This window comes from Leucopleurus acutus, assembly GCF_964270905.1.
Source record: "Leucopleurus acutus genome assembly, chromosome: 4".
NCBI classification, from domain to species: Eukaryota; Metazoa; Chordata; class Mammalia; order Artiodactyla; family Delphinidae; genus Leucopleurus; species Leucopleurus acutus.
Genome location: NC_139146.1, coordinates 140,102,830 through 140,119,011, shown reverse-complemented (window position 1 = coordinate 140,119,011; position 16,182 = coordinate 140,102,830). Strand labels below are relative to the sequence as shown.

At 35.4% G+C, this 16,182-nt stretch overlaps 1 protein-coding gene across 1 annotated transcript in view; it reads left to right on the top strand.

Moving 5' to 3' along the window:
• The first annotated feature begins 7,570 nt into the window (after positions 1-7,570).
• Positions 7,571-16,182, top strand: part of MTTP (microsomal triglyceride transfer protein) — a 45,946-nt gene continuing 37,334 nt past the window's right edge. Inside the window, exons 1-3 of the mRNA XM_082837837.1 lie at positions 7,571-7,722; positions 13,429-13,616; positions 15,094-15,237. Of these exons, the coding sequence (XP_082693963.1) occupies positions 7,662-7,722; positions 13,429-13,616; positions 15,094-15,237 (393 nt within the window). The 5' untranslated portion in view covers positions 7,571-7,661. The remainder of the gene's footprint in view (positions 7,723-13,428; positions 13,617-15,093; positions 15,238-16,182) is intronic.

The window sequence follows — 16,182 nt, the reverse complement described above, 5'->3', positions numbered from 1 at the left end:
AGCAGCTGTTCAGTTGCCCCTCAGGGATCTGTTTTATGAATAATTATATATATTTTTCAGCGTTAATACCTGATATCCTTAGATATTTAAAACAAAAATGTTAAGTTACTTTAAAAACCCTCATATTTTAACAGTGGGGTCAATGTTTTCTTTTGACATAGCTATTCAACTTTATAATCATAGGGTGTGAAATTTAAAATGATTCTAGTATCAATCCAAACCAAGCACCAGCAAAAAATGGACAGTTTAACCAAAGATATAGAAAGCATTCAGAAAATACAGGAAGGTAAAAATCATAATATGAAATAATCTTATTTTCATTGATTTGTAAAATTCGTGTTTAATTTTTTTTTCTTTTTTTTTTGCGGTACGCAGGCCTCTCACTGTTGTGGCCTCTCCTGCTGCAGAGCACAGGCTCCAGATGCGCACGCTCAGCAGCCATGGCTCACGGGCCTAGCCGCTCCATGGCATGTGGGATCTTCCCAGACCAGGGCACGAACCCGTGTCCCCTGCATCAGCAGGTGGACTCTCAACCACTGCGCCACCAGGGAAGCCCAGATCTCAATTTTTTTAAACAGCAGCCAGAAATCTGGATTTTTACGTGAAATCTGATTTTTAAGTGTTGGCAACTATTTTGTTTGTTTTTAAGTACTGAGCAGGCTAAACAAAACATGTCTTGGACCACATTCAGACAATTGGCAGCCAGTTTGTTAAATTGGACTGTAGATTGTAGTACAGATAAAAACAGAATTTTAGGACACAAAAATATGGTAATAAATAAAATTATGAGATCCTCTAAGATGCTTGGCCTGAAAACATAGGGCAGTCATCACAAGTTATTTTAAGCCGAGTTCTGATGTTTTATTAAGTCTGAGAGTACTTGTCAGTAGGTTGAGGAGGTCTGGGAATAGAGTTACATTTGTGGGTAATTAATCTGAGGCTAAGAAAGCCAAAAAGAACCTAATTGCTTTTAAATGATGTGAAAGGTATCTAAAATCAACCTATCACCTATAATCATTTCAACTTGCATTTGGATTGCCTTCAAAAATATAGAAAAAGTTTAAGTGTTTTAAAAAATACCTTATTCCCCCCTCTTAAGTTATTGAAGACTCTAGGAAGATGACTATGGAGACTGTAGTCTGAATCTCTTCATAAAACAGGTAGAACATCTAGGATAGCAGAACGACGCTAATTACAAGAACAAATCATGGCTACAACAAGAAAGAATCCTTATAAAGCTCAAACTATGAACAGGTGGGAGCAAACCACCAACTTAGTATCAGCATCTGTGTAAGAGGAAATAGTGGGAAGACAACAGAGCAGCTGAAGGCCATGAGAATGGGAGGACTTCAAACTGCCAACAGGTATTCACTGAAAAGCAAGGGAGATCGATGTGAGATTAGCAGTAAAACTGACAGACTCTAATTTCAGAGTGAATACAAAAGTATGAACAGGAAGGTCTGGAAGTGCTCATGGGGTGTGAGGGTCCAAGAACTCTCAAAACTTAATGAACCTGAAAAAAAGCCCAACAGTAAGAAGAAACTTTGGGGAGTAGAATCCAAATTGAACAGGACAGGGACAACAGAGGCAAAGAAAAAAGGTCCAGATAAAAGTGGGAGAAAAGAAGAGGAGACAGAACTAAGAAATGACCAGGATTTTATGAAAACATCAGAAAAGGAAGCTCTAGAAGCTAGAAAAGCTATTCTACCCACTTCTGTCTACACATATAGAATAACTTATTTAGCCTAAAAATACACCATGAAAAGAATAGTAATTGAATCCTATTTAAAGCTGTTATAATAAAAAAGAGAATATGAAGCAGAAAAATAGATGAAAACTATAACCCATTATTTCAAAACGAGAAGTTTTTTAAATGCTAGGAGATAGAACAACATAAAACAGAAAAACTCAGAAATAAAGTGATTGGAAAAAAGATTTGAAGAGCAGTAACAACTCAGAAAAGAATATGAAATATAAACAGTACACATATATATTTAACATCATATTGGAAGTGTGAGCTAGTGCAGTAAGAAGAAAAGGAAATAAAAGGAAGAAGTAAAACTGTTCTCAGGTGACATGATTGTCTATGAAAAACATCCCCCCAAAATCAACCAAAAAACCCCTCATGGAATTAATAAGTGATTATAGCAAGGTCACAGGTGACAAGGTTAACATACAAAAGTCAATTGATTTCCTATCTACTAGCAACGAACAATTGGAACTTAAAATTCAAGAAAACATTAGCACCAAAAAGAAAGGTGTAAGTCTAACAAAATATGTACAGTACCTAAATGAGTGAAACTACAAAACTCTGATGAAGGAAATAAAGATCTAAATAAATATAAGATACTCTGTGTTCATGGATTAAAAGACTCAATATTGTAGGGATGAGCACACTTTGTGCTCAGATCTTGGTTTCTAATACCATTCTTCAGTAAAAGGAACCACTTGGAGAAAGGGCTGATTCTAGGATTGGGGTGAAAACATACAAGATGAGCCTGGAGCATCTTGTAGTGCCAGAAATGAAGGAAATGCTTAAACAGACACACACACACACGGATGGGGTATGTCAAAGGAAAACAGGAGCCAACTGAAAGAGCTCCCGATGGCTGAAGCTGGAACAATTGTAGATGTAAATTTAAAAGTAGTATTAGATTATAACCCCAAATATAAAATAAATAGTCATGTGCTTATACGGCTAAAAATGATAAATGGGGAGAAGCGACAAATCTCTCATGCAGAGAAATTCCAAATAATTTATATAGATGCTCCACCTTCAATGAGGAGCAACATAATTCCCTACTCCGTAAGTACGGGCCGCCCCTAGTACTTTCTTCCAAAGAGTACAGTATGGAAAAGAAGGTAAAAAAAAGAGTAAGTTTACAGTGGAGAAATCTGACGACACTTGTCAGCCAGGTGACCAAGGTCAACATCAACAATGATAAATCACATTGATAGTATGTACTTTTGATATAGTGTGATGAAAATGGGACCTCTGGGGTCTTCCTCCAAACCTACACGCCCACTCAAATCATGAGAAAAGCATTCCACAAACTCCAATAAAGGAGCATTCTGCAAAACACCTGACTGGATCCTGCAGAACACTTCAACGCTGTCAATGTCATCAAAAATGAGGAAAATTATTATATGTGGAATCTTAAAAAAAAAAAAAGGAGTACAAATGAACTTATCTACAAAACAGAAGTAGAGTTGCAGATATGGAAAACAAACCTATGGTTATCAGGGTAAGAGGTGGGGAGGGACAAGCTGGAAGATTGGGATTGACATATATACATGACTATATATAAAATAGATAACTAATAAGGGCCTACTGTATAGCACAGGGAACTCTACTCAGTACTCTGTAATGGCCTATGGAAAAGAATCTAAAAAAGAGTGGATATATGTATGTGTATAACAGATTCACTTTGCTGTACACCTGAAATTAAAACAACATTGTAAATCAACTATACTCCAATAAAAAAATTTTTTTTAATGAGGAAAATCAGAGAAACTGTCATGACAACTAATTTTAATGTAACCTGGGTGGGATCTTGGAACGAAAAAAAAAAGCATTAGATTAAAACTAAGGAAATCTAAATAAAGTAAGGATTTTAGTTAATATGTGCATTATTAATATACCACACTAATGTAAGATATTAATAATGAGGACAACTGGGTGCAGTCTATATGGGAAATCTCTGGAATGTCTTAGTAAATAAAATGATTCTGATCAAAATTTAAGTTTGTTTTCTTTACAATAGTTCGTTGAAAGAAAGCCATCAATTTTCTCCTTTAAATGCTAGAAATTTGGTTTTATGCTGCCAAAATTAGTGTAAAGTTAGACTCCTCTTAGGGTGACTATTATTGACCCATAAGGATTTTTTTGGTTGTTGTCAAATACATGTGTGTGGAGGGGTGGGAGGTGGAGGTAAAGTTTGGTTAATAACTCCATTATGGAAAATGACTACCCTTTCTGGAGAGTCTTAGATTCCAAACTTTTCAAACCTAAGTCTTGTTTACTCTTTCTAAGGAAAGGCATTTAGTGCATTTGTATTTTCTCAAAGTGAATTCTTAAAGAATACCTTAAAAAATAGTATATGTATTCTATAATTTTTGCCTTGGCATGAAAGACAGCATCACATCATAAGAATACAGTCCCATAAATTGGGAGATTGGGATTGACATATACACATTATTATATATAAAATAGATAACTAATAAGGACCTACTGCATAGCACAGGGAGCTCTACGCAATATTCTGTAATGACCTATATGGGAAAAGGATCTAAAGAAGAGTGGATATATGTGTATGTGTAACTGATTCACTTTGCTGTACACCTGAAACTAACACAACATTGTAAATCAACTATACTCCAGTGAAAATTTTAAAAAAACAAACAAACAAATAAATTGAGAAAATGTGAACTGACAAAAGACAAAAAAAAAAAAAATACAGTCCTCTCTCAGTATCCATGTGGGACTGGTTCCAGGACCCCCGCTGTTACCAAACTGCGGATGCTCAAGTCCCTTACAGTTGCCCCTCCTGGGTATCCCCTGGTTCCACATCTGCTGATACAGAAAGCTGACTGTATTCTTAACCTACCAAAAATATTTTTTCAGGATTCCTTGAAAATGCTAACTCCCTCATTGAATTGAAAATACTATTAGACTTTATTATGACCGCTTAGGGATAACTTGAAGAGTCCCTCTAAGAATTTATTTTTCATTAATGTCGTGGTCCTTTCTGGAACAGAGTAAAGTGTTCTGATGTTATAAAGACTTTTTTTTTTGTCTCTAGCTAGCATACATTCTGACTTACTATATATAGTAGGTTAATACCTTTCCTTCCAACCTTTAGTGGGGTGAAGTTCATTTATCTTCTAATCTAGGAAATGAGTTAACTCCTAACAACCTCTGATACTCAACAGAAACACTATTGTACTTTGGAATCAGTCAGCTGTCTTTATTTCATAGTCTCTTATTATCACTGCAAAATAGTAGTATAGCAAATATTCCACGGTGTCATGTACTTACCAACAGAATTTCATTGCAATAGCATTGTTTTAAAATCTATTATTTGATTTTGACCTGGCTAGCACAGATCAATTTTTTCCCCTGGAACAATTTGTTCAGCCTGGAACATCTAACAACAGCAATCAGGTGCTCTTTTAGCCTCCATACAAAAGTGTGATGAACTTACTAAAAGAGAGCCCCAATTAATAATTCTATGTCATCCATAAGAAATCAATTCTTTCTACCTCCTATCTCTAATATTTTTTAAGGAGAGTATTGGATCTATGTCTCAAGGCTTGTTTTTCTATGGTCCCTAAATCATTTTACTAAATAAATCTGAATATCATTTTGCTAACGTGTGAAATGACTGTTGTTAGGATATACTACAAAATGTTCAGTGCTTAGCATAGTGTATTGTACATAGTAATTGTTCCAAAGATGGCAGCTCTTATTTTTGTATCGTGCTGTGCTTCTGTCCTGCTTCACATACCATGTAAATAGCTGATTTACTTGTGATGAGATCTGGAGGTATCTCCCACATATATTGTACAATGTTTGCTCTGCTTGATCAACAGAGCAACAGAGGAGAATGCCTCTCCTTTGGTACCCAGAATTCACTGAATATGAAGACTTTGGCATTCTTATTTCATCTCTGTGAAACAATCTTAAGAAGTCTTTCAAATGCCTTTGTAAAAAGTTACAAGCAAAATATAAAAGGATGATGGTTTTTATTACCAAGAGAAGCAGCCTTATTTGAACACCCTATGTTGAAATGACTACTTAATACAGTGACTCATAGGAGCTTTCTAGTGAAAAGCAAATGCTCAATGAAACAGATTTTGTTAGGCAATAGTCATATGCCTTTTATTGGTTGGATTCTGGTAAACACCTGACAATGAACGATCCTTTACCTGAATAGACATGTATCATGCACCACATAGTCTAACCACAAACATGTAGCTGTGAGCCTCAAATGGAAATACAAAGTTCTCATAAGATTCAAACTAGTCCTTAATTTAAATAAATAAGTATGTAAAGTTTAAGTGACCATAGTGGCTTCATGTCACTATGTATATAATGCAGAAATTGTGGGAATACATAGAAATCTATTCAAATGTAAAGCAGTAAAGCACTTTCACATTATCTTGTATTTATAATACCTACTATTCATAAAAACTTATATTCCTTCAACAGTTATTTTTCTAAGAATGGCCTTTTCTATTTACCCCAGGATAATATGTAAAGTGATTGTCATAACCAAATATTTTATTTTTATATAGGTATTTTAGTCATGATTTATATATAAAACATGATAGGAACTGAAGTTCTAATCTCAATAGATGATAAAGACAAACAATTTTTACATTTCAGTTCTTTATACAAAAATATATTTCGAGAGGAAATATGCTTAACTGTGAGATTTTTAAATTTTAGATTTCATTTTGTGGCCCTGTCTATAAGGCTGACTGTCTTTTACCTGGGTTGTCTAGAAGATTTAAGCTTAAGGTTAGGATTCTAGAAAAGGGTTTAGAGAGAGATGAGGGTAGATTTAGGAACCCATTTTATGCTTAAACACGGCCATAAGTATTTTCAAGTTCATTCCAAAAAGCCCTTCACCAGCACTTTATTCCTTCCTTTGCCAAAACATCCCCACGTGCCCCCCCAAACCACCTCATTTTAGTAGGTTTTATTCATATCAGGTTTCTCTTGCAGAAGTTTACAAGGACAGAGTTAGTTTAGTTAATGTGGCCTTAGCCATACTAGAGTATTCACTTTAGAGAAGTGTCGTAATTAATTTTCTGTAGCAAAAGTGTTAAGGGCTGGAATCCCCCCTCTGAGTTTCTTCCTAGGAATGGGATTCAGAAAGCACAGGGGACTCCATCCAGCCAGTCTGGGGACTCAGACAAATGTTTCCTGTCATAGATATAGCTAGAGGTCTACTATGATAAACTCAATTGCCTGCTAGTATGTTAATGGTAGACAATGCTGATTCACACATAAGGAGAACCATCTAGGTTTCAGAACTGAATGTTTTAGCTAACATTATTTTGAAGTGATTGGTGGTGGTACAAGTTAAAATTTTTAAATTTAAATTCTAAAATTCAGAGTGATTTTTAAAATAATAGCATACACATGGTATAAAAAAATTCAGATGACCATACAAGACAATAAAATCCAAATTTATCTGAGTTGGCAAATCCTCACCACCCTCCCACATAAAGTGGTAAATGTGAAGACAGGCATTTAATGTTATAGGCGTGATGATAATTATGTACTGAGCAGAAAAGTATCACCACCAGTTTTCCTTGAATGCCCCTCAGTACTTCTAAATTTATAGGATGGTAGACTGCTTTAGTTTAGCTCTCAAAAAGTGAAAATTTTCTTGATTTTTCTTATTGAGTAAAAAATAAATAAAAAGAGTGAGAGACTGAAAACTACAGCCCACCTAAGTTTAATCATTAATAGTGAGCCCTTCTGTGAACTTAGTTCCTGATTTTGGAGTTTGGAATCTGACCTTTCCCCCAAAGATAACCATTATTGTTGCAGGTTCTGAGGAGGGTCACTCCTTCGCTGCCATTGGAAGAGTCCACTTCTCAGTGACTCCTAGCTGGGAACTGGATGCATTAGAGGGTAGCTAGTCAATATGATTCTTCTTGCTGTGCTTTTCCTCTGCTTCATTTCCTCATATTCAGCTTCTGTTAAAGGTAAGTTTTTGTTGCTTTCTGCTAAACTTTAATTTTAATCGTTGAGGGAGAAAAGTGTGTGTGTGTAGTGAAAGAATTCCAAATTAAGCGATCTTCAAAACCATGTAACTTTGGAATGTTGGTGAAGGCATGACTGGGTTGGAATGAAAAGCAAATTCAAATTCCTACATAAAGAAAACAGAGGTTCCTTTTAGTTTCAGTCCCTCAGACTAGCATGCTTCTTGCTTCATTCTCTCATTCATGGTTTATTTTTAAAAGGGAGAAAAAAAGACGCCAACTATTGTTACCTGCTGCTGTTGGTCACTCAATGAATGCAGCTCCTTCATTTGAATTGTAAAAGTAGATTTTAAAAAAAAAGTTCTTAAATTTCCTTCTAGTTGCCTAGCAATGTGATATCAAGAAGAATTAGACCCAATGAAAAAGGCATTTGACTTGCCAAAGGATTATGAATGAAATGGTAAAGGCTGTATTTAATTCCATTCAGAAGTGATAGGACTATCAGAGTTGGTGAATTACAGAAAATAAAACTACATGATGTAGATTTAAGAAGTAACACTTATCTTTGGAAAAATAGCGTTGCTCATTATCGTTTCTATTTTAAGATAAAATTGATTAAAAAACACATGAATTGATAACTTTCAGAGCAAACATTTTGAGTAATGACTTTAAGAAGCTGTATGAAATGTATTAATATGGAATCTTGTTTTAAATCAGCTAGTTTATGCGTGCCTTGAATTTCTCAATGTTGCACCTGTAGAATCATCACTTTTTAGAATCTCTTAAGAGGACTCACTGTCAAAGCCAGTTGGCCTAAGAAAAGACTTAGCATGATAGGGTCCAATTTTAATAACTGTGTACTCTTAGTAAGTGATAAAAAGTAATTCACCTGTAAACTTTTAAAAGCCTTTTGGGATAACTATGGCTTTTTTTCATAAGGTAAAGTTTGTCTCAAGATTTTTTTGCACAGAAAATTTCCACATGAGGAAAAGAGACAATCTTTGCTATTGGAGCAATAAAAGGGTGGGGGGGGGGGTTAAATTATTTCACCTAAGCAAATCACACTTTAGGTTCTTGAACTAAAGATAATATATATATTTTTACCAGATTCTAAAATGTTCAGTATTTAAAGATATAGTCCTTACTTGGATGAAAAGAAATTTTAATGAGAAAAAAGTAAAGGTTTGTAAATTATATCTGACAGAGAATTGCTATATAGAGAGCTTACATTTTATTATCTGTCAAATAAACTGTTGAATATTGGAAATATGAATGATTCATACACCATGAGATCAAACCAATACCATGATTATTTTGAGAAAAATAATTGAGATATAGTAGTTATTGTGGGCTACTCTTTTTTCCCCCCATCCTACAAATGAGTACATTGGATAACTTGATGTTTTCAAATACATGCATTTTTAAAGATTTAAACACACACACACACACACACACACACACACACACAGAGCAATGACATACAGGGAAATATGAACATTTAATGTTAGAACATTAACAGATAGCTACAGTTTTTTGTGTGTAACTTCAGTGGCAAATCCAGAATTTTAGAACCTGAAGCTTATGCAATTTAGGCTCCATCTTTGAGAAAAAAATATCTACTTTTTTACAAAAATATCCTACTTTTGCAAATGTTACTGAAAAAAAGATATGGCATGTGTACACAACGCTAGGGTCCCCTTCCAGGATCTTGGAAGAAGCCTGGGTAAGTGAGGGCTCCAATGCTTAAGCATTATTAGCATCATGATATAAGCTGCTTATGCCAAATACCATGAATAAAAAGTACAGGACTTGACAGCTCCTCTTACCTAGATGGGGTAATTTTTTGTATTATAGTACCATGGTTTAATTATAGATTCCTTGCCCTTTGCAATGATTGACATTTAATAAGCGAACTACATGTGAAGAGTTTACTTTAAAATCAGGCCATTATAAATTTGGGGATGTTATGCATCACTTCAAAACTCATCTCAAATTTAGTTCTCAATGCAGCTATTTAGCAAATCCCCAGATCTGGGTGGATGTTGAGAGAGGTTGGACCATAAAGAGGATGGAGGAGGGGTTTAGAATTAGAATGGAAAAGGGTCTGTTTGGAAGAGATATGCTGATATGCTGACTGAATGTTTGGAAGACTCAGGTTTTCCCTACTTTTTCTGAATCACATTTTGTAATGGTGGGTCCATTCTCAGTGCCTTCTTTGGGTTTTCTTTATAGTGCTTTTCCTTTTGATAACCTGCCCATACACTTTCTATTTAATCTTGTTACCTGAACTGTTCCTTCACTCCCAGTCTTTCTCTCAGTCCCTGGCCCTACCATGCTTTTCAGTTCATTCACAATAATCATCTTCCATATTTTCTCCCTTATCCTTCATCCTACTCGTTTACTTCCAGCCTTCTAGTCTTCTGTTGGATTCGTAGATCCCATTACCTATCTTCCTTATCACCAACGCAGGTCTCTTCAAGCCTCACCTTTATTAACTTGTCTCTATTTTGTCTTTTTGCTTAAGTCAATGAACTATTATATTGATCTAAGTTTAATTAAAGAATATTTGAAGATATTTCTTAAGAAGTTCAAAATTAAGAGTTTTGTTCCTTTTACATGACTAAAAGTTTCACTTGAAGGGGCACCTTGAAGAGGTACTGACTCCTTTTGGGGCTAAAATTGAGTTCTCGTTCAATCTACCATCAGTTCCAACTGCCATTCTGCATACTCTACAGAGCAACACCTTAAGACAGAAATTTAGTCACCAGTATAAATGGGACGTGCCCCCACTGCCCAGTACTGCCGGATCTCTGAATAACAGAAACAGAAATATCAATAATTATCAAAGAGGAAAGGATAAAAGGGACAACACTTCAGCACCGTCAGCACTTATTTAAACCATTTTAGGCTTTATCTCCTGTTGAAAGAGGTAGGGAAAAGTTCTAGGAGAACAAAGCCCAGTCTTTCCTGTGCTTTATCACTTCCAAATCATAGTCAGGAACTGATACATATTGTCGCTTTTCACATTCTTTTGACCAGTCAAGTAAAAGAAAAGAAAAAAAAAAATAAGAACAACATGATAGTTTGGAAAGCTTTGGAATTAAAGAGAGGCTACTTTACTGCAAAGTTTTCATAGCTACTTTAATCAGAAGACACCTTGAGGTAGTCCACAAAACTTGAATTTTAGCATGTTCCAACGTCAAATCCTGCATCATATCTGCTATGTTGGATTATATGTGGAGTCAGCTTGTTTCAGCTGCCATGTACTGCTTATCTTTCAGACTTGCTGTGAGGATTAGATAAGACAACATGTATTTCCTTTTTGCCCTATGTGGAATTTGATAGGTGTCATAAAAAGAAGGCCTCTTTGACCAAAATATCTTCCTGGTCAGAAAGCCAGTGTTTGACCCTGCAGCAGTGTCCCCAGTTAACATGCAGAAGAGGTGGAGATCAGGGAGGCTAGAGGGAGTCCCAGGCTTCACCTCCTGCAAGGTTTCTCCTGACTCTGTCTGCCTTCTGTATCTCATACCTGAGGTTCTGCCTGACTTGGTGTTTGGACACAGCCTGTTTTTGTGTACACACTTGGAGACCCCCTCCTACACTGCCTTCTCCTGGCTTTTCTTGATTCCTATTAAACGCCCTATTCCCTTTCCTTGAAGGCTTGTCAGATCATGTATAACTTCACCACGCAAAACTCTCCAGTGGCTCCTCTTGTCACTCAACCAAATTCTAAATCTATGCAAATGTCCCCCCAGGTCTCCCAGCCACCCATGGGTACCTATTTGACCTCATCTCCTTCTGCTATGTCTTTCACTTAGCCAATCCCAGCCTCTTTGGCCTCCTTGCTGTTCCTCCATTACACCTGCATGAACTCTCCTCAGGGCCTTTGAACTTGTTACTCCCTCTGCGGAGGGGCGGGGGGGGGAAGGAGGGAAGGGGGATGCTCTTTCCACAGATATCCATGTGGCTAGCCTAAAGTATTTGCCCAGAATATTACCTTCTCACAAAGCTCTTTCCCTTAACATCCCAGTTCCCTTTCCTGTTTCATTTTTCTTCATTAGCACTTCTAACATACTTTATAATTTGTTTATGTACTTGTTTTTTTAATTTTCCATCCCTTCCTCATTTAAAGGTAAACTCCACAAAGGTAGAAATTTTGTCTGCTTGTTAACTGGTATAGCCTCAGAGCCTAGAAAAGTGCCTACTACCCAGTAGGTGCTCAGTACATCCTTGTTGAATGAAAGAATGAATGAATGAATTCCTAGCTCACTCCCCAGGAATGGAAGAGTTCAATCTAAAGGTTCTATGTGTATAGTATAGGTAAGAGCATGGTCTCTAGATCCAGACAGGGTGTTAGAGGCTCCGCCACTGATTTCCTGGGTGATCTTGGGCAAATTGTATAATCTCTGTGTCCCTCGATTTCTTCATCTATAAAATCAGGCTAATAATAGTACCCACCCCATTAGGTTTTTTTGAAGATTTAATAAGTTAATGTGTATAAAACACTTAGAACAGTTTATTAGAGACAATGTATTTGAACTTTTTTTCCTCTGGGCAGTAGGCGCCACAGTAGGTGATAGAGACAGTAAATAGTAAAGACTTTTCAGAGGTTTTCTAATTTCTGGCTTTCCAAGTCATTTCACTTCCTTTCTCAGCTGCCTCACTTCTGTCCTAGTCATCTCAACCTCCTTTCCTGTCCCTCTCCCATGTGCATATGTCCTGAGGGGAAAAAAAGGTATGGTTCCCTATATAGTTAACTAGGCAATGCTACCCTGTTAGCACTGAGGAAAAATGTATACTGAAGTCGTTTTTTTACTATCTCCTGCGAGCTATGGATAGAAAACATACAAAGACTTTGTATGACCATAAACTGCAAGTCATCTCTGGGAAAGACTTGATCCTACTCTTTTACATTTCTTTGGGTTAAGATAAACTGACTTGGAGAGTGTATGAACTCCTCCATATATCAATTTCTTTTGGTCATAATACTGACTTGTATACTATTTGACATTAACTTGTCCCTGCCAGATTAAAGCCTGTGCTAGGATTTTATGTAGGAAAACATCGTTTTATTCAGGAATAGCTAATTTAAATTTATATATGTGTAGCCTTGAAATGTACATTCATACTAAAAGTTTACTAATTAAATTAATAGGATAAAGTACATTAGAGGGATATTTAAATACTCAAAATATCCAATGTAAGGGACTGCTTTCTAACTACTAAAATTACTTTGGCTTTGATCTCTTGTATTTAAATGATATGTTAATAACAAATGTTTTTTATTAAATTATAAAGCAATCTCTGGCTGCATCTCTACTTGAAATCATATTCATTATACCTCAGTAAAGCTGGGGTGGGGGGCAGGGAAGAAATCATATTCATATAATTTAAAGCAATACAATGATATTTCTTTAAAAAATATTCTATAGTTCAACCAGGGCAATATTTAGATAATCTGATTACTGATTAAGAATATAAACTAAGGTTTTCTGAAATGGAAGCTTATTTCTTTGTTGTGGTTTTTGTTGTTGTTCAAGCCAATAATTTCAGCAGATGGAGAAGTAGAACCATGTTTCACTTAGCAAAAATTTACTTCCATTAGCAAACATAAGCTCCCACTGTGTACCACTGTGCTAGATAGTACAGACCCTGGCCTGATGGGTGCTTTACAACTAAGACTTGACTTGTGTCACTATCTTTATGCAGGTCACACAACTGGTCTCTCATTAAATAATGACCGACTATACAAACTCACATACTCCACTGAAGTTTTTCTTGATCGGGGCAAAGGAAACCTCCAAGACAGCGTGGGCTACCGAATTTCATCCAATGTGGATGTTATCTTACTGTGGAGGAGTCCTGATGGTGATGACGACCAACTGATCCAAATTATGGTGGGCATTTTCTACCAGAGAGATGCAAAGATTAGATGTCAGCAGTCTTTGAGAAGTGTACTATTCAACAGCACTTGTCTGTACTCTTGGTCATAGAGTCATTGAATTTTTTGTCCATCACTAAAATAAGTAGAGATACAGTTTTGAAGTTTTTGCTAACCAAAAGTGATCTGATCTTTCCAAATTGTTGAAGCAGGCAAATGAAGGTGTATACGAGTGAGTAACTGAAGTATGATGTCCAGTTCTATATGTCATACTAATAGGCACATTAAACTAGAATCCATTTGAAGTGTTCTGAAACTAAGGAGTCTAGAATCCATGTTATGTGTAAAGCAATCGAGACCACTCTAACTGAAGGAGATAAATTGTGACCTTCCAATTTTTCTGAGTTCCTTGATCCAACAGGTAAAATTACCAATGAGGGAGTAAACCTATTCTGCATTCTTCTTGAGGACAGAACGAGGTGCTCCCCTGAATGGCAGTGTTTGGTCAGTTATGATGCTTTAGATTTAAGTGTTGACAAAGAGATTCAAATTATATGGCCTCTGGGGCCTGTTCCTGTTTCAATATATGGTGAGTCCACATTTGCTTTTCAAGGACCTAAAGGCAATAGTTTCTCTAGTATAGTCAGTTCTCCTTCTACAAGTCAGTGTGAAACAGGTACACAGGACCAAGATTTGCTTCATTGTCACTGATAAGTAGTTACTGATATACTTTATAATGAGGTGTTACTGCAATACATTTATCAAGTGATCTTTGCTTCTTTGGTTGTCTCTAATAGCTGTGTGTGTTTTCCAAGTTGGATCAAAATTTTATCATCCACCTCACTAAGCCATTTCTCAATAGAACAGTATTTTGCAGAAAACATTCTGTACCTCTTTGTTCAGTAATCAGACTGTTCATTTTAATTTTGTATGTACAAATAAAGTACAGTGGGGCAGGGCTCCTTTCAAACAAATGGTACAGAAAGTGAAGAGAACAGGCAGACAGCAGCAGTTCAAAATAAAAGAAGAGAGTGACAATGACATAAAAGAGCTATCTTCTAGCCACAATTATTGTAGACTTGAAGTCACAGATTTCTTTTTTTTTTAATTTCTAAAAACTTTTATTGGAGTATAGTTGATTTACAATGTTGTATTAGTTTCAGATGTACAGCAAAGTGAATCAGTTATACACATACATATATCCACTCTTTTAAAAAAATTTTTTTCCCATATAGGCCATTACAGAGTATTAGGTAGAGTTGAAGTCACAGATTTCCTTGATGTCAGTATTTTTACCTAATTCAAAAATCTAATTTTTAATACCTTCTCCATTCTTTTAAAGTTGATAATTAGGTCCTATGAATCATGAATTGAGAATGACAGAAGAAATTATGGCCAACCCTGTTTATTGCTTTACCATTTTATTTTCTAGGAGACTCTGATGGAAACAGACATAGGAAGTTTTTCTAATAGGTTTCTTTCCATGATTCCAGATAAAAGATGTAAACGTCGAAAATGTGAATCAACAGAGAGGAGAGAAGAGCATTTTCAAGGGAAAAAAGCCATCCCAAATCATAAGAAAGGAAAACTTGGAAGCTCTACAAAGACCTGTGCTCCTTCATCTAGTCCATGGAAAGGTAAAAATGATTCTTGGAGTTTCACATTGTTTTTTCCAACTTCATATTTTTCTCTCCTTCAGTAGATATTATTTTAGGTGATCATGGTGTTGCTACTTTTATGGAAAATGGAATTTTTCAAGAACTAATAAACAGAAGTTGCAAATTAAATGTTTCAGAAGTAAATCAAGGCATTGGATTCACTTATATTTCCTAGCCATTTATGTTCCCTATTTTTATGAAAAATCTTTATATAGGAAGTATATGTTTATTGGTAAGAGGCATAATTAAAAGGTACATTCCTTATTAAATTAGGAAGAATTCAAAAGACATTGTAACACAATAGGTCATCAGAGATGATTGGATAAATTCAGGAAAGTAGACAAATTATGAGAATGAAATGATCTAACTTAGATAAGTGATATTAACTTGTCATAAGAAATCAATAAGTGGATTAAGTACAAAATTGAAGCTTTTGAAGGGGTATGGCATTTCTAAGATAGAGTTGATTCTTTAGAAAAGCATTTAGATTATTTTATAGCTACGACTGAAAAGCATTTTATATGTTAAAGTAATGAATGAACACTATAATATACATTGGAAATTTGCTCTGAAAATTCTGTAACTGTGCATTTCTTACGGTTTGAGTCTAGTCTATTAAAGTGGTCTTACTATGTTTGGAATTGAAAAGAAACTTTGATCTGTGAATGATCAAGTATTACATATGTGGGTTTATGAAAAGTACAGATGTTATACCGACATGTATAAAAACATATTAGTATAAGATGAAAGCTTACTTTTAGGAACTAAAGTAGAAAAACAGAAAGGGATCATTATAGTTAAAACTACAAATCTCTAAAATTTCTCTAGATCCAAAATTTCTAGATTCAAACTAAAAGTGAAAACAAATACTTTAAAATATAAATTTCAGACATGAAATATTTTGCTATTCATGATGCTCATTTT